Source organism: Anabrus simplex, chromosome 2 (assembly GCF_040414725.1).
Source record: "Anabrus simplex isolate iqAnaSimp1 chromosome 2, ASM4041472v1, whole genome shotgun sequence".
Taxonomy (NCBI): domain Eukaryota; kingdom Metazoa; phylum Arthropoda; class Insecta; order Orthoptera; family Tettigoniidae; genus Anabrus; species Anabrus simplex.
The window spans coordinates 705,491,002-705,510,675 of record NC_090266.1 but is presented as its reverse complement, the minus strand read 5'-3'; the positions used below and the strand labels follow the sequence as shown (position 1 = coordinate 705,510,675).

At 38.3% G+C, this 19,674-nt stretch overlaps 1 protein-coding gene across 2 annotated transcripts in view; it reads left to right on the top strand.

Moving 5' to 3' along the window:
- LOC136864387 (CTTNBP2 N-terminal-like protein) overlaps positions 1-19,674 on the top strand; it is a 441,040-nt gene that overhangs the window by 46,354 nt on the left and 375,012 nt on the right. For both annotated transcript variants that reach the window (XM_067141318.2, XM_067141317.2), the window contains exon 3: positions 16,881-17,120. In XM_067141318.2, the coding sequence (XP_066997419.2) occupies positions 16,881-17,120 (240 nt within the window). The remainder of the gene's footprint in view (positions 1-16,880; positions 17,121-19,674) is intronic.

The following is a 19,674-nucleotide window of genomic DNA, read 5'->3' as shown; positions in this document are numbered from 1 at the left end:
AGGTAAAATAGTCCCCCATTCGGATCTCCGGGTGGGAACTACACGAGAGGGGGCGAACATCAGGAAGATGAATACTGACATTCTGTGAGTCGGAGCGTGGAATGTTAGAAGTTTGAATCGTTGTGGTAGGTTAGAGAATCTGAAAAGGGAGATGGATAGGCTAAAGTTAGATGTAGTTGGTATAAGTGAAGTACGTTGGCAGGAAGAACAGGATTTTTGGTCAGGCAACTACCGAATTATCAACACGAAATCAGACTGGGGAAATGCAGGAGTGGGTTTAGTAATGAATAAGAAAATAGGGCAGCGGGTAAGCTACTACGACCAGCATAGTGAAAGAATTGTTGTCGTCAAGATAGGCACCAAACCAATGCCCACCACAATAGTGCAGGTCTATATGCCTACTAGTTCAGCGGATGATGAGGAAATCGAAAGAATATATGAAGAGAGAGAAGATTTCATACAATATGTAAAAGGTGACGAGAATCTAATTGTGATGGGAGACTGGAATGCAGTGGTAGGCCAAGGAGGAGAAGGTAATACAGTAGGAGAATTTGGATTGGGACAAAGGAACGAAAGAGGAAGTCGGCTGGTTGAATTCTGCACTGATCATAATTTAGTCCTTTCCAATACTTGGTTCAAACACCATGAACGATGGCTGCATACGTGGACGAGACACTGGAAGGTATCAAATAGACTTCATTATGATTAGGCAGAGATTCAGAAACCAGGTGTTGGATTGCAACTTTCCCGGGAGCAGACGTGGACTCTGACCACAACTTGTTGGTCATGAAATGCCATCTGAAGTTGAAGAAATTGAAAAAAAAGGAAAGAATGCAAAAAGATGGGATCTAGACAAGTTGAAAGAAAAGAGTGTGAGGCATTGTTTCAAGGAACATGTTGCACAAGTGTTAAATGAAAAGGCTGAAGGAAACACAATAGAGGAAGAGTGGAGAGTCATGAAAAATGAAGTCAGTAGGGCTGCTGAAGAAATGTTAGGAAGGAAGAAAAGATCAACTAAGAATCAGTGGATAACTCATGAGATACTAGACCTGATTGATGAACGACGAAAATACAAGAATGCTAGAAAGGAAGAGGGCAGAAAAGAATACAGGCGATTAAAGAATCAAGTGGATAGAAAGTGCAAGGTAGCTAAGGAAGAATGGCTGAAGGAGAAGTGCAAGGATGTCGAGGGTTGTATGGTCCTGGGAAAGGTAGATGCTGCATACAGGAAAATCAAGGAAACCTTTGGAGAAAGGAAATCTAGGTGTATGAATATTAAGAGCTCAGATGGAAAGCCACTTCTAGGGAAAGATGACAAAGCAGAAAGATGGCAGGAGCATATCCAACAGGTGTATCAAGGTAAAGATGTAGATAATTTGGTTCTGGAACATGAAGAGGCTGTTGATGCTGATGAAATGGGAGACCCAGTTTTGAGGTCAGAGTTTGACAGAGCTGTGAGTGACCTAAATAGGAATAAGCCACCTGGAATTGATGACATTCCCTCTGAATTAATGACTGCCTTAGGAGAAACCAGCATGGCAAGGTTATTCCATTTAGTGTGTAAGATGTATGTGACAGAAGTAGTCCCATTCAATTTTCGGCAGAATGTTGTTATACCTATTCCCCAGAAAGCCGGTGCTGACAGGTGTGAAAACTACCGCATCATTAGTTTAGGATCTCATGCCTGCAAAATTTTAACACGTATTGTTTACAGAAGAATGGAAAAACAAGTTGAAGCTGAGTTGGGAGAAGATCAGTTTGGCTTCAGAAGAAATGTAGGAACACGTGAAGCAATCCTGACTTTACACCTGATCTTAGAGGATTGAATCAAGAAGGACAAGCCCACGTACATGGCATTCGTAGATCTAGGAAAGGCATTCGATAATGTTGATTGGACCAAGCTATTTAAGATTCTGAAGATGATGGGGATCAGATACCGGGAACGAAGAATTATGTACAATCTGTATAAAAATCAGTCTGCAGTGATAAGAATCGAGGGCTTTGAAAAAGAAGCAGCAATTCAGAAAGGAGTGAGGCAAGGCTGCAGTTTGTCCCCCTCCTTTTCAATGTTTACATAGAGCAGGCAGTAAAGGAAATCAAGGAGAAATTTGGAAAGAGAATCACTGTCCAAGGAGAGGAAATCAAAACCTTGAGATTTGCCAATGATATTGTTATTTTATCTGAGACTGCAGAAGATCTCGAAGTTGCTAAATGGTATGGATGAAGTCTTGGGTGGAGTAAAAGATGAAAATAAATAAGTCCAAAACAAAAGTAATGGAGTGCAGTCGAACGAAGGCAGGTGATGCAGGAAATATTAGATTAGGAAATGAAGTCTTAATCCTGCTGTTCTGTTTACTTTTACTTGACGGATATACTGTTCGGGTCAATATGACCCGACATATCAAAATGCTATAGAAATCTTATACAAACATAAATTTTTGTACGGTTGTTAGCTATCGACATTGTTGTTCTATTCCAGTACCTTGTTGATAATAATAATAATAATACAACTTTATTACGGGATATTTCTTATTTAAATATTCACATAAATTGGAAACAACAGTCAGTTTCCATTACAGGCATTCAACTTAGAAAGCACTGCAGTTTTTCCATACTTCTATTCTTACTGTTGGCAGTTTAGACGTAAGTATTCACATAAATTTGTAACAACAGACAGTTTTCAATACAGATATTCATCTTAGAACACACTACAGTTCTTTTATTACATTACAACTTAGAAAGCACTACAACTTTTTTCATACTTCTCTTCTTAATGATTGCAGTTTAGGCACAAGTGTTCACATAAATTTGAAACAACAGAGTTTTCAATACGATCGTCTTAGAAGCCACTACAGTTCTTTTCTTACTTTTCTTCTTACTGCTTGCAGTTTGGACACAAGTAGGTGACATGTTTCTTGCAAATATGTTTACTACATTTTACACACAATATGTTTGTTTTATTGTCTTTGCTTGATGGGCAGAACTTACAGCGTGCACGTTTCGTAGATTTTCTTGTTGTTACCGATTCTGACACACCAGCCACATCTTTAGGGTTTTGGATGCTTCTGAACAGTCTCAAAGAATCTTCTGTTCTTGGGAAATGCATTCTTGATGCAATGTGTTCTCTTATCAGTGACTTTCCAAGTTCCTCCAACAATATTTTCCTTCTAGTCAATTTGCTTGCATTCCAATTAGGATCAGTCGAAATCCACAAAACGTATGCGTTATAAGCAGAAACATCAAGAATATTGTAGAAAACTATCATTGGTCACCTATTGGTTTTTCATTTGCATGTATATGTACCTGATAGCTGATCAAGCATGTCTACAGCCCCTTTGGTTGAATTATAGTCCAAAATCATTTTTTGGCTTCTTACCAGCCCTGTCACTGACTTCCTCATCATGGTGGAGAGTGCTCATATGTACAACATTCTTGTTTCTCTTAGGAATATACTTAACCACAGTAGTGACATTTGTGAAGTAAAATGAAGAGCTGTGTCTCCTTGTTGGCCATTTTATGTGGAAGCTCCGGCTTATTTTTCCGTATAGTTCCCAACATAGTCAATTTCCTTTTCAGAAGCAGCTGTCCCAAATTGCACGACGTAAAAATGTTGTCACACGTGATATTCTGACCACATAATTCAGAAGCGAGATCAGATACTGCCCCCATTCCCTGATATCTTCCTGGTGTCGCTCCTCTCACCTTTCATGTATAAATTTGGGCTTTCAGTACGTATGAAGATTTGCTATCACACAGGGTCCATATTTTGACGGTTTACTTGGGATATACTGCTTGAATGGACAGCGACCTCTAAATACTACTAGCTGCTCGTCAACAGTAACATTTTCTCCTGGATTATACAGTTTAGGAAGGACTTCTACCCACTATTCCCAAATACTACGACTTGCGGCAAGTTTGTCAGTATGTCGTCTTTCCTCTCTAGTAGATTTCTTGTCAAATCGTAGGACACGCGATATCTTATAGAACATTTCAAGGGACATGGTTGCTCGAAATATGTTTTGCCCAGTATCCTTATCCCACAAACTTTTTGTAGACTCCCCATGAGATCGATATACATCCGCAAGGAATAAGAGTCCTAAGTATGCATGGAAAACAGAACCATCAATATCCGTCCGTTGTTCACCGTAAACTCGCTGCCCTTCAATATTTGTCATCTCTATTATTTCCTTTTGAAGCGCTGTATGAAATACTGCTTCAAAAGAACATTTTACATCAGATATTCTGCTGATTGCATACTTGGTAACTCCTGGCGTACTCTTGATGATGTTCGAAGCTAGTAGGCGACCATATTGTGCTGGTGGATACAACTGCCATTCTATATTCCCATTTTTAGAAAGAAAAGTCTCTACACTATTTTGTACAGGCTGTGGACTGTCGTAACTGTCATCGGAACACTCACTTTCAGATGCATTACTGACATGATCTTCAAACTCGGAAAGTGATCCTTCATCTGCTGAGGCATTTCCTATCATCTGCTGAGGCATTTCCTAATTCTTCCTACTCATCAGTCAATGGTCTAATCGCCATGGTGTGACAATTCAAACAGAGCAGAAACAAAGCATTCAAATTGTTGAGAACTGCCTGTTTCCTGGAAACGCAAGAAACAAGCTCATTGTTGTAAACGCATGGAGGCTTAGTTGACTGTTGTAAGTTGGAATGATAAAAATCACTATTCCCATACAATACAACAAAAATAAAGTTCACCATTTCCATCTTTTAGAAATAAATCCGAATTACAGTAATCATATTTGTGTCGGGTCATAATGACCCGAACATTACATATGTAACTATTACAGTTTATGCCCAAACTTCTTAAACTATTTTAAAACATTTTTGAACACGTGCTGCTCTTCCATTTTCAGACAGTCACCAAGTTTCATAAACATATATTGGTATTTAAATACTGAAAAAGAACGTGCATATTCATTTCGGGTCATATAGACCCGAACAGAACAGCACGGTTAAAGGAAGTAGATGAATATTGTTACTTGGGTAGTAAAATAACTAACGATGGCAGAAGTAAGGAGGACATAAAATGCAGACTAGCACAAGCAAGGAAGAGCTTTCTTAAGAAAAGAAATTTCCTCACTTCAAACATTGATATAGGAATTAGATGTTTTTGAAGACTTTCGTGTGGAGCGTGGCATTGTATGGATGTGAAACATGGACGATAACTAGCTCAGAAAGAAAGAGAATAGAAGCTTTTGAAATGTGGTGTTACAGAAGAATGCTGAAGGAGAGATGGATAGATCGAATCACGAATGAAGAAATACTGAATCGACTTCGTGAGAGGAGATCGATTTGGCTAAATTTGACGAGAAGGAGAGATAGAATGATACGACAAATCTTAAGACACCCGGGGCTTGTTCAGTTAGTTTTTGAAGGAAGTGTAGGTGGTAAGAACGGTAGGGGTAGACCAAGGTATGAATATGACAAGCAGATTAGAGCAGATGTAGGATGCAATAGTTACGTAGAAATGAAAAGGTTAGCACATGATAGGGTGGCATGGAGAGCTGCATCAAACCAGTCTATGGACTGGTGACTTAAACACAATATTCAGTAAAAATAAATGTTTTAGTAAACTGAATATTGCCTATATGTTTAATTTAAATGTACTGTATGAAGATTTCTTTTCTAATTTATACTACTATTATTACATATCATTAATGTATGGGCAGACCCATCTTTCCATGGTGCTAGTTTTGTTTACATTTAACAAAGAAGGTGCCTTGGTGTGCCAAATCAGATCTGAAATTTTGACAATCATTTCATGATACAATACTATTTTTGTTTTAATAATCATTGTCTCTAGAAACCCAGATTATTTTAAGTGAAAAAAATGTAATTTTACAAGAGACAGGACAGACTGTTTCTTCATCAAACAGCTTATATTAGTAATACAGTTATTTTTAAGTTAGATAGAATAGGACCGACAAGTTTTAACTGTTGCAAGTGATAAAAATCATTGTTATCCGTATTGAAGATACTGAATGTAGGATGCTAAAAGGTTTGTTTTATCACCTATTCAATACATATAAATTTTATAAATTAGGAATTTATTATTGATTCCACTTGAGACATGTTTTGCCCTTCATTGAGGGCATCATCAGTCAAATTATCACCTCAAGGCAAAAAATCAGGTACCTGGTTAGTAGTTGACATGCACAAATTAATACGTATTAATAATACACATACAAAAATTAAGTATGGGAAATAGCATCCTACATTAAGTTTTAACTGTGTTAAAACACCATTAATTTATGTTACCCACAGTTATGTTTTGTTCACGTTTTTTAAAATTATTATCCTGGCATGTTAGTCTTAACAATGAAGTGCCTGATAAAGAGGATTACTGTGATAGAGTAAATCATGTAATTATTTACCTTCATTATATCTAATAGATTTAAACTATTTCCTAAAGCATCAAAAACTTTCGTGCTTCATACACCTACATATACCTATAGACTTCAACAAAAAGGTAAGCTAAATATAAGCTAATGGGTTCATACCCATATATTATACTATATATATGGTTAAAAAGGTCCCAAACCTTGACCTAAAGGTTGTCTACCGGCTGAAGAAGTCCAAATAATGGGTGAAACATGTACCTGACCTGATAAGTCTACGTAAATTCATGTAGATTCAAATCACATTAAACGTGGAAAGTATTGAATAGGTGGTTTTATTAAATTATCCTTGAGATTCTATGCCTAGCATCATCTTCCAATATGGAACAATAATGGGAGTTGTTACTTGTAAATTTTATGAAACCCATTGGTTTAATAAAATAATCCACATTCTCTGTTGTACGCTGCTTTCAATGGTCTAGTGAAGGTCAGATGAATTGGTTGCATTCTATGACTGGTATGGGGAGGGAAAGAAACCACCACAATGCCATTTTCCCTGCAAAACTCGTATGCTGCCAAAGAGGTGTGGCTGGCATGATTGTCCATGCATTTATTGTGCAAAACAAAATGCCGTTACCAAATGAGAAACAAATGCTAGGATCGAACCTGCCAAGTTGGGGTCAGAAGGCTAGCGCTTCAACCATCTGAGCCACTCAGCCCGGCGAAGATAGCTTTTCTCCCCATCTGTGGTCCTCCTACTAAACCAAGTCTTTTATATAATGTAGCTTCGTAACAGAATATGAGAAGGACATCGTTGATACCTTTTATTGACATGTAAAAGGCTTATAACAGTATCCCTGGTTTAAAAGTTTTGGGAGTCCTACTCGCATAGGTGTAGGAAAGAAATTGACAATGGTAAAAGCAAAGTACTGGAATTGTTGCAAGTGTGTCAAGACACATTCGAAATTTGACTAGAAGAAGGAAGAGTTGTCAAACTTACTGTTGATAATTGTTATGGATGACGTAGTTATGCCTAGGCAATCTTTGGTAGTCGATGGAGGAACTGTTGAGGATCAAACCAGTCTTTGGGCTGAATACATACGTTACATACATACATACATACTGTCTCCAAATTACCCCACTATAGTTTATTCCGCATTAAGAAAACAGTATTGCTCTTGTGGACCTAAAAGTAGTGAACACACCCCCTCTGAGACACCCGTAATTCCTTATGATTATGGGATATTATACTCTTACTATGTAATGTATTATGAAGGACAGATAAAAAGGATGAGGCATTTTTTGCCTGCGAGTTATTAAAATAACTACATAAAACTTCCTTTTTTTGTAATTAACCACAATCATAGGGAAGGGGCACAATGGCGGGAATAGCCATCGCTTCATTGCCTACCTTAAATTTCCTTGTTCTGTGTTGCTGTGGTACAAGCATCATGTAGCTCCTCACTCTGTGAACTGCTGCCAACTCACTTCTTTAGTGAAGTCATCTGCAGTGTTTACTTGTTGCATGTGCATTCTTAAGCTTTAAATCAGTGCGTATTTCTCTTGTGTTGAGTGTTATGTTATAATTAGCCTACGTGTGATTTCTTTCTTTTAACATTAATACAGTGATTTCTTTTGTACAAAAGTTGTGTACAGTATTTATTTGTTGCGTGTGGTTTTTAGCTTTTATATTAGTGCAGAGGCCTACTTGTATTGTGTTGAGTGAGAGTTATGTGATTAGCCTATGTGTGTGATTTCTTTCCTTTAAAATTAATACAGTGATTTATTTGCATTATGGCTGAAAATGTTCATAAAAATAAGCAGGGAGTCACATGTTGATGTCAGATTCATAATGAGAGGGAACTTCAACCTGCAATGCCGAGGATGTAACATTCGTAAGTACCAGAAAGTGGTTGCCTAATGCCAGATATTTGGCTTTGGTTGTCTATTGCATAGTATTTGTGCCATGTTCTATTATTTTTATACTGTACAGAAATTGTTACTGAAGATTTTGGTGTTGTGTGCAGAGATACGTCATGGCATGACTTGTACTGATACAAAAATTTGCCATGTGCTTTATTTGTGCTTCGTTTTGTTATTTAGCTGTTCTTTCTTAAGGACATTTTCATTTTACCACTGTTTTTTTCATGACTGCATTTAATTTTTGCTGTTGTTTTTATGAAGCTATACAACAGCACAGTAGTACCTGGCGTTGTCTGGGAAAATTTAATAAATTAAATGCATACCTCACCCCTTGGGTACATAAACATTATTATTTGTCCATTTTCTCCCCCAGTGTGCCTTGCACTCGAGTGCTGATGTTTGGTATGTACCGTAGTTTACCTTGGATTCTGTACAAGCCAAATATAGCCCTTGTGAACACCCTGTCCCCTTGAGCTCGTAAAAATAATTTGCACTTTGTTTCTTCCCATTTTTATCTTGAACGTAAATACTTGGTTGCACACATGTGCCGCTGTTTTCCCATGATGCTGTAGAGCAGAGGTGGTTGACATGGCAACCCTGTTGTCATTAGAGCAATATTGTTTTCTTAGCATGAATGAACAAGAGGAATCCAGAGGTGGATCGTTCGTGTCAGCAGCACCGAAAAATTAGGGCATTCATTATTATTGTTGCAGGATTTGGAAGGTGTCAGAATATGATGCAAAAATACACTAAAGACAATATTTATTAAATGAAATAAAAATACATTTTTACAAACCAAAATTTCTGTTTTCTTGAGGTTTTAAAATATACAGAAATATCTAGATTTTCTTCTCACTCACTTTCCTTTAAATGATGACATAAAGTTTGAAAATAAATATTTAGGTCTACCCGTTGACAGTGATGGAAATTAAACAAGACTGGAAGTAAAAAAAAAAAGAAAACAACTCCTATTAGTAGTCTGTCAACAAACAATTCAACTGGGAATGGAAATCAGAACTTCCATGCTTCTGCCATCATTTATCACAATTATGAGTTCAAAATTCAATCATATCTATCCTCTGGCTTATTTACGATAACATATAAATTTAAGGAGACGAATCCTACACTTCTATCCTTTTCTAAACTTTTATGAATATCGTCTGAGAGTTTCTTGATGTAGGATAAATTTCCACATGGTTAGTCTATATAGTATCCCAGGCTAATTTAAATATGAATTGTATTATCAGAAATTCCTGTCTCACTTTAAACAATTTGTGATTAACCCATTAATTCTCTAATCTATGATTTTACTTCTATTTATGCAAGTCCAATTTTAACGCCTCACAAAGCTAATTTTTTATTTTCCCCTGTATCGTTAACAGATTACCAAGCAATATTATTAACTTCAAACTTCATTTCCATTAACTATTTACAGTGTTCATTAATAATCCCTCCTTTAATCGCTTCAATTCAACATTAAAGAACTGGACGACATTCGTTACTGCGTGAATTTATGCAGTTCTAAGTCCTATAAACAAATCTTTACCGCACAAAATATCCTATCTTTAGAGAATATTTGATTTATTACATTTCATTTTACAGTAACAATTCATTATTTACAAAACAACAATTTTCAGAGACTATATATTATTTTGACTTGATTCAGGGAGCTTATTATGAATTTACTTCCTATTTAACATCCTTAAGTTTAAACAAGTTGTAACTAAACTTCAGTTTTGTCATTTATTTCAAAATATCCTCCCACATGACTTTCCTATTCAACGGTGCAGAGTACTTTCTCGTGGCAGAACATGAATAATCTGAGCCATAAACACATCATAAATGCAAGAAATCAGTAATCGATTCTGCACAGCCTTCATTCAGTTATTCACATGCATTCTCAGGGTACGCGGGTTTTGTTAAAATTTTCCACTTCTTTAAATTTAGATCAGATTTAAATCTACGGTGGATTCGTGAATTTCGAAGACCTTCGTTCATAACCATATTGCTAATGTCTCTAAACTGACGGACTAATGATCGCAACAAGAAATAAATCATTTCACCAGACATGGAGTATATTCTCAAGGGTTCATAACATGGGTTATTCATTTTAAAGACACACGTCACAATGATTGCTCTCACAAATACATAGTATTCAATATTTAAACAGTAATCACAATTATCTTAGTAGATTGGAGGCTTGAAGGCCTATATGATTCTTGTACACACACATCGTTATCACAGTACATTCTGAAACTTGAAAGTTGAGTGTATTTTACATGGCGCTCAGTAATGTTGGTAACCACTCGCCCTTACTCGGGCGTGAGAATGTTGTGTCGTTCGCCTCTCGTGTGGTCCTGCCGGCCTCGGCAGCGACAAAGTGGAGATGTGGCGATGGATGGTGAATGGACCTGATCCCTAGGGAAGGCACGCCAGCTGGGTGAGAGCCCGTGCTCGGTGGCCTATGAAATCTTAGTTGGCGGCCACTTGGCCGGCCAACGGAGCAAAGCAAGTCTGTGTCCCACAGGCCGCACTCGTCGGCGGCGGGCTATGACGTTCGGTTGCAGCTCTCGAGCCAGCCAACTCCCTGGTTGATCCTGCCAGTAGTCATATGCTTTCTCAAAGATTAAGCCATGCATGTCTCAGTGGAAGCCAAATTAAGGTGAAACTGCGAATGGCTCATTAAATCAGGTATGGTTCCTTAGATCGTACCACTTTACTTGGATAACTGTGGTAATTCTAGAGCTAATACATGCAAACACAGTCCCGACCAGAAGTGGAAGGGACGCTTTTATTAGATCAAAATCAATCGATCGGCTCGTCCGGTCCGTTTGCCTTGGTGACTGAATAAATTTGGGCTGATCGCACGGTCCTCGTACTGACGACGCATCTTTGAAATGACTGCGTTATCAACTGTCAATGGTAGTTTCTGCGCCGACCATGGTTGTAACGGGGAATCAGGGTTTGATTCCGGAGAGGTAGCCTGAGAAACGGCTACCACATCCAAGGAAGGCAGGACATGCTGATTCCTTCAGTGTAGCGCGTGTGCGGCCCAGAACATCTAAGGGCATCACAGACCTGTTATTGCTCAATCTCGTGCGGCTAGAAGCCACCTGTCCCTCTAAGAAGATGTTGTCGCCGGTAGCACGACTAGCCCTCTCGTTGCTTCCAGGCAAAAAATGTGTTCAGTCAAATTCGTCATCCATTTCATTACCATGACGAAAGTTTAGTTATCACCACCACCATGGGTGAACTTATATTATTCACGTTATCAAGTATTAGATTAATCTCTGAAAACACTTTGCTATCTAAGATACATCTGACTAATAGCTTATTTATCACTCAATCACATTTATGACATCCTTTAATAGCTGTGCAAATATTATTATTATTATTATTATTATTATTATTATTATTATTATTATTATTATTATTATTATTATTATAATAACCATTTTACACCTCATTCAAAAGACTGGGTATGGATGATCCTCTGACACTTAAAAGAATCATGTCAGAAGAGCATAAATAATGGTCATAGAATTATATATAATTTGAAACACAAGATGTTAGCGACATCATTAACATTTTCTTTAATGGAGTGGCCGTTTAAAGTTATGTTTTAGTATTATTCAGAATAGTTTAACATTAAAGCTGAAAGAACTTAGGAAATACACCAATCCTTTCAAATTAGATCTGAATCACGCACACCTTATCTAACCAATCCCAAAAAAAGGTTGAAGGTGAAGGGATATTCGAAATACTCAAAACTAATAGAAAATACTCTTGCAAGGAAGAGTTCATATTTCAGTCTACTGAAAAGTGAAAAGAATTGATCAATGGTGTGTAATTTTGCTGCGATGGATCTGGATAACAACTGGAGTAAAGTCATGTCATGTTGGATCCCTTTTAGATTCAGATGGTCTCACGGTAGCTTAGTGACACTCCATGTTGGCGCGGAATCCCCTGGTGGGTATACCGTGACTTCCAATAATCCTCTTCATAGTAGATTGGAGGGTTGAAGGTCTATGTGATTCTTGTACACACACATAACGTTATCACAGTACATTCTGAAACTTGAAACACTAATTAGCATACGCTCAGACCGAACATTTCAAGCATACAACTAAGATCGAATACTTAACTTCAGTTATTCACCAGTACTAATTTCTGTCTGTGCTTGACTGAATAATCTGTCTGGATTAATTTAAAAATGAGGACGTAAAAGTTTTTTTCAATATCAGACTTGATTGTCATAGAATAACAGAAATCACGTAGAACTGGCTTAATAAGCTAAACGTTAACATACGCCATGTGATTGCAAGATGAATTTGCAATCACTGAACAATTCCCAGTTTAATTTTATCTGTAGCAACTGAATTCCACATAGATCCTAGAACAAGTCCCAGGTGAAATTAGAATCAGTCCATTATAAGAATGAGAATATGGAGAGCTATGAGAGTGAGTACATAAATTACAGGTCCATTTATTCCCTCTTGTACCGAATAGTGGAATATACTATTGTCCAATTGTAGCTTTCTTCTTGGCAAAAAGTTTTACTTCATTGGCTCACTGTTTGCAGAATAGATTTTACCGGAACACACAGGCCAGACCCGTCCTTGCTGTACGCTCAGAAGTTTGGCGAGGAACGTGACATGCTCGGCCAATAGGGTTCATTTCGAAGCACCCGCTCACCAGTAGCATTGAGAACATGTTACAATTCAACTTCATGGTTATCTCTCACCTTCCTAAGCACAGCTGACCGGCTCAGACCAGTGACATACACACATAGCGCCATAAGTATTCGTTCACCTATGCTGACGAATGGTGTGTGGAATTGAGTCAGCTGCTATGCGATACTTATTAGGGCTATAGTAATAGGACTGATGGTATTACAAAACAATACATCCCTTCATTTTTATACATTGAAGATTAAAAAAAATGTGTATACAGTCTATAGTATTAAAGAAATAATGTCAAGAAACACATAAAGCTATTGTGTCAAAAGAATTCGTACACATACTATATTTGTTGTGAACTAACTGAATGCAGTCTCTCTCCAGGTTTTCAATACATTGTTGGGTTTCCTTTCACTTTAATGACAGCTTGAAGATGCCGTGACATTGCTTCGAGGTTTTTTTAAAATTTCCTCATTGGAAAGAGAGGCCAATTCTTCCTGCAAAGCTGTTAATTTGCTAGCCTTGCTCGCAATTTGCCTTTTCCATATCCTTGTCTCCAAAATGCTCCATAACTGCTCAGTTGGATTAATATCCAGGGATTGAGGAGGGGTACGAAGCTGTTTTGTAATATTATACATCAACCACAGTCTTTTATTATTGTTGGTATTCTTACGATCTTTGTTTTGTTGGAACACAAAGTCATTTTGGAGGTTCGTTTGTTCGGTACTGGCAGCCAGATTTGTTTTCAAAATGTACATACATTTTGTGATCCATTATACCGTCTATAATATGAAGCTTCCCTACTCTGGCAGCACTCGTGCATCCCCAAACCAGCACAGGTTTTTGGCTGTAACTCAGAGTATTCTTTTTCCATCATACAATTTGTCGTCTATCTGACCGAAATAAATTAAATTTACTTTCATCGGAGAAAATAACTTTATTCCAAGGTGCGTCAACGTTCTGTTTTGTGAAAGCAAGGCATTTCTTCTGATTCACTTCAGAAACATAAAACTTCTTGTGAACAACTCCAACATTGTAAGCTTTGGGTTTAAAAGCACGGCGCACTGTGCTTTCAGATACTGGAATACCTTGATTGGATTCTTTGGAGCACTTAATTTTGGATCTTTCTTAATCAGACCCACCACTTTGCGCTTTTCTCTGGCAGTCCGTTTGTCTGGACGTCCACTTCTTGGCATGTTTTGCACAGAGTTAGTAGGACAATGCCGACCTGTTATAGACTGCACTGTCGACCGGGGTCTCCCGCCAAGCTATGAGATCTCCCGTGAAGATTTACACTGATTATGGAGTCTGATAACAAGCTCGCGCTCTGCCTGATTGGATTCTTTTCCCTTACGACTTGTGCTGACACCACTTCACAATCACACATACAAACACGGTTTCAGTCAACCTCCGACTGAACAACTGCTTGTCGGAAGAATTTCCTGTTGAGAGAATGCTTTCATGTCTGTACGAATACTTATGACACGATAGCTGTTTGTGTTTCTTGACATTATGTCTTTAATACTAGAGATTGTGTACACATTTAGTTCAAATCTTAGATGTATAAAAAAGAAGGAATGTATTGTAATACAATCAGTCCTATTACTCTAGCCCCAACAAGTATCGCATAGCAGGTGACGCAATGCTACACGCCGTTTGTCAGCACAGGTGTACAAATACTTCTGGCATTAACTGCAATGTCTAATGTAGAGTCTGCTTTTAATTAAATACATCGTAACTATGCCCAAATATCTGGGTACATCAAATACGTACGTACATACATACATGCATCATGAAGGCAGCATGGGAATCTTAGGCCGGTACAAGAATGAATTTAATGATATTTGCCAGTGATGATATGATCTGGAGAAAGGATTAGAGAGAGGTGCAACAGCAGCTCATGTAATGAATGAGGAAATTGAACAACGGTGTTTGGAGGTCAGCATGGGGAAGAGCAAGACAACGATGATTAGATGAAGGAAAGAGAAAGAAAGAAAGAAAGAAAGAAGGGAAAGGAACTGGAGTCACGGTAGTGGAACACTTCAAGTACTTGGGAAGTAAACTGATGGAAAATGGAAGACTGGATATGGGAATCAATAGAAAAATAAGACTTGGGAGTGTCTTCTACCACCAGGTATGGAACAAAGATGTACCATTGAAGACTAAAGAAATAATGCACAAGGGATGTTGTGTAGCTGTAATGACACACAGTGTAAACCTGGACAGTGACACAGGGAAATGAGAGTAGAGTATGGTCAGCTGAAATGAAGTTCTTTAGGAATATGGAACATAAGGAGGGACAGTGTGAAAAATGAAGACATATGAAAACTAAAGTGTTAAAAGCTAAATGAAAAACTGGAGCAAAACAGACTGAAATGGTTTGGACATAACAAGTGGATGAATAAAGAAAGATTGCAATTCAAGCACTGGGAAGGACAGATAACTGGGAAGAGAGGACGAGGAAGATCAAGATTAGGATGGATTGACTTGACGATAAACAGTAGAAGACAATGGAATGTTGACTGGAATACGATGTTGTATGAAGAATGATGAGACAGAAAAAAGTGGAGAGAAACTAAACTACCTAGGTATATTTCCCCCCCCCCCACCTGGTGTCAGCTGGAAATGAGAGGTATGATGATGATCATCGTATGGAAGTTTGGAGGCCCCAATTGAAAAGGATACATACTGTCAATGTTGTGTAGAGTGGCACCATCATTGCTCCATGTGTCTTAATGCAGGTAACTAAGATATGTATTGGGGGACTGATGGCTCAATAGTAGTGTACGTTAGTGGCCTTCTGCATCTTCGTGTGTTATTCTTCATGATACAGTGCTCTGCTCCCGTCTTTCAGTTAGACATTTGTCCGCACATGTCTTGATGTGTCTGTGGTCTACCTACTTCTAGTTTAGATACTCCCATGGTCATTAAAGTCTGCTGATCTGTCCGTGATAAGTGGGGAATCTACTCAGATGTTAACTCTGACCCAGCGAGAGTGCTATACATCTTATCTGATCTGCCTTGCCTCTGGTGAGGTCACAACAGCTGTATGACTGTTCTGAACTGAATCAGTGCATATCTGTAGTCCCAAGGCAGTACTGCTGACATAAGGTGAGCTTTTTTTTTCTGCAATGCAAACTGTCGTCCATTTGATTCAATATTGTAAACATTATCCATATGACGTTTCGGCACATGCAGTTCTATTTCCACAACTTGTCCTACATTCTGGACTTCTGTCAGTGAGTATATTTTACATTTGTTACCGGTACCGAGCGAGTTGGCTATGCAGTTAGGATTGCGCAGCTTTGAGCTTGCATTTGGGAGATAGTGAATTCAAATCCCACTGTCGGCAGCCCTGAAGATAGTTTTCTGTGGTTTCCCATTTCCACATCGGACAAATGCTGGGGCTGTACCTTAATTAAGGTCACAGATGTACCTTTCCAATCCTAGTCCTTTCCCATCCTTCTGTCGCTGAAAACCTTCAATGTGTTAGTGCGATATTAAAGAAGTAGGATTTTTTTAGAAACATTTGTTCTTGATTTGATTGTAAGCTCTGCTATGAAGAATCTAAATCATGTTATGTGTATTATAGCAAGGTGCATTCATTTTCATGATTGTGATAAGTGGATTTGAATGACAGTGTCTATCGTTCTACAATAGGTTCCCAAGGTTACTTACTTTAAAACTCTGAATAGATATTTGAATTGTTCCTAACGTTCAAAATGCAGTATGAATACTGCAGTCACACAGGCTATCAGTCATACACTTGTTAAATGGAGCTGTGGACTGTGTGTCTGGGCCTCTTACATTAAGCTTCTAATCTTTTCATGTATTAGTTTCCTCATTGTAATTTAAAATATTAATCACAACCTCTTTTCACAGAAACATCAATGTACTCTTCCTTTTCTAGTCTGAAAAAGTTAAGCAGTTGCTGAACCAAGGTCGCTATCAGATGATGCCTGCAAATGACCCGTTCGCTGCCCTGCAGAGAGATTGCTTTGCTGCTGCTGAGCCTCGAGTGGATGAAGCTGAAGTACGTGCAGTTGTAAATCATCAGTTAGCAGCTCTGGATAACTTGGTCATGCAGCAGCGTCGTGCTCAAATTCGATTAGGGCGTATATTAAAGGAAGCTGAGGAAAGACATAGAAAAGTGAGTTTGATTTTTTAATCCTTACTTAATCATACAAATGTTTTACTTTTGAACCAGGGTAGGTAAAACTCCAACTATGCTACTGCAGACGTTCATTATACCATGGCTAGAGCCCTGCACGGATGCAGATATCCGCAAAGTTAGTGTCTGGCGGATACAAACTGTATGGCAGTGCGGATAATTTCTAAATAATAATGTTTATTGATCTTCACTCAGGTATACTCTTGTTTTTGCTTGTGGTTAGGCAACCCTTGACATTGGTATGGGAGAATAGTGATATAAAAAGCCTTGAGACAATAAAGCCGTAAATATGACCATAGCCTAACTGGCTCCTGCCCGCAATTAATGAAAGGCAGGAACAAAGAGCAATACATCGGTAGTTGTTGCAAGAGAAAATCCCTCATAAACCTGCGACTGTAGGGGTTTTGGTGCCAGGTGTCAGGCCTATTGTATTATGCTAACTGATCTATCCGTTACAATGCCTTGGGCATAATATACTGTAATTAAATATTTACAATATCCGTGGATAGCCATTTTGCGGATGCGGGTGCAGATGAAGGAACTGTGGAGCGGATGCAGATATTATTTTGTATATCCGCGCAGGGCTCTAACCATGGCTCACTGTTTTATGAAATCAGATACGTTATAGGTGGCCAGTGTAATGATTAATTATGTATGAAAGACGTTTCGGTAAACTAATTGAAAATTCCTCAGAGCTTGGAGCTAGTTTGTTAACCCTCTTATGGGTGAAACTACTTTTCACGAAACAATACTATGTGCAGGATATCCAAGTTGGAACAATACTATGTATACCCAGGTTGGAAATTTCAAGCCAAGAGCTTTTACATAAGTACCCTAGAGCAGATATTTCTTTGTCGAGTTCAGTAGGCCTTACAATTAGCAGTTCGAATGGAATGAAGTGAAATAAAAGGGGGAATTATATGGTGAGTATTAAAACTGGAGTAACAAAACAAAGCATATTCAGAGAAACTGCAATTCATTGACAGATGGAGAAGGAAAAATTATTTATGTTTGTAAATTTTGCCTAGAATGATGTGTAACGTACCTGGCGAGTTGGCCATGCGGTTAAGGGCACGCAGCTGTGAGCTTGCATCCGGGAGGTAGTGGGTTCGAATCCCACTGTCGGCAGCCCTGAAGATGGTTTTCCGTGTACGTGTAGCAGAAGCCACTCCTAAATAAAGCTGTGTTGTTGACAGCATGCCAAACCACCACCTGATAAATAGCATATGTTAAGAGTTGTATTTCCGAATGTAATACGCAGTGACTGGAAGCATTCTTTTGGTAACTGCGACTGTTGAAAGCCAGACCCTTACTTTTAAGTATATTTCATGCTTGTTCTCTACATTTATCACATCAGGATTTGCCTAAACAGCTGTAAATGAGATAAGAGAGACCGCATTGTTTAGGTTAGGTATGCTATCGCCCGCGTAGTGCCAAAAGTTTCACGACTGAAAGAATAAAAATAAATAACAGGAAAGTTTGCCGCATTTATGGATATCTACAGGTGTGGCGGTAATGCGTTTTATTATCATGTTTAATTTCACACGTTCATTGTCTCCCATTTTTTTAATGCATACTCTGTTACGTTTTGTTTGGCATCTCCAAAAATCATTCGAAGTAAGTTACGACATAAAAAATCAATATTATTATTTCTTAGGTACATTGGCAAGTAAAACAATTGTGATTGTTTTTATCACATTTTAAACCTTCTTCTCTCCCAGAAAACCCTATATTGACCCAAGTTAGGAGATATTGAACGATCACTTTGTTAATGATCTCGTCTGCCTATAAGCCTAGCAACAACCGTGAATATTTCCTAACAAAAGTAAACTCGTTTCCTCATCCTGAGGTGCTGCAGCTCTTTATTAGACAGGCCCCCAGTGGAAGGGAGTTGCAGGTACCATTTTTACCGCAGATCAACATTCCTGCCATTCGTAAATCTCTGGCAATACGGTACTGGGAATCAAACTCAGGCTCCCGGGAACGGCAACTAATTGTGCTGACCATTACGCTGGCGGATATTCTTAACTACACAACACGGACATATATACATGACTGATGCGTGCTTGCGATGCGCGGGTCGGACACGAAACTATTCACCTATTAGTCATCAGAGCTGCAGTAGGCCAATGCTATGGAGGGGGACATTTCTTACCTACGAAACACAGATGTACCGCATGACTTCGACACGTGTTTTCATTCCGTGGGTCGTATGGACAAAATTATTCACAAATTTGTGTTTTGTCATCAGAGCTGCATATGGCTTGTACCCACTTCGAAGCGGAATTATTGTTGTTCTCTGATGAATTACGTTGGTGGTCTTGTATGCAAGATTTTTTTTTTTCATTTTCTTCGTCTCGAAAAGCCAAAGGGGGTCTAATACACGAGTAAATACGGTATACTTGAAAAACAAACAAGAAGAAAAAGAGGGGAGAAGTTAGGGCTTAATTAAGATAAGTTCGAAATTTCAAGTTTATAGGGATTTGAACAGAAATAAACATACATGTTGATTCATTTCTAAATATTTAGGGCC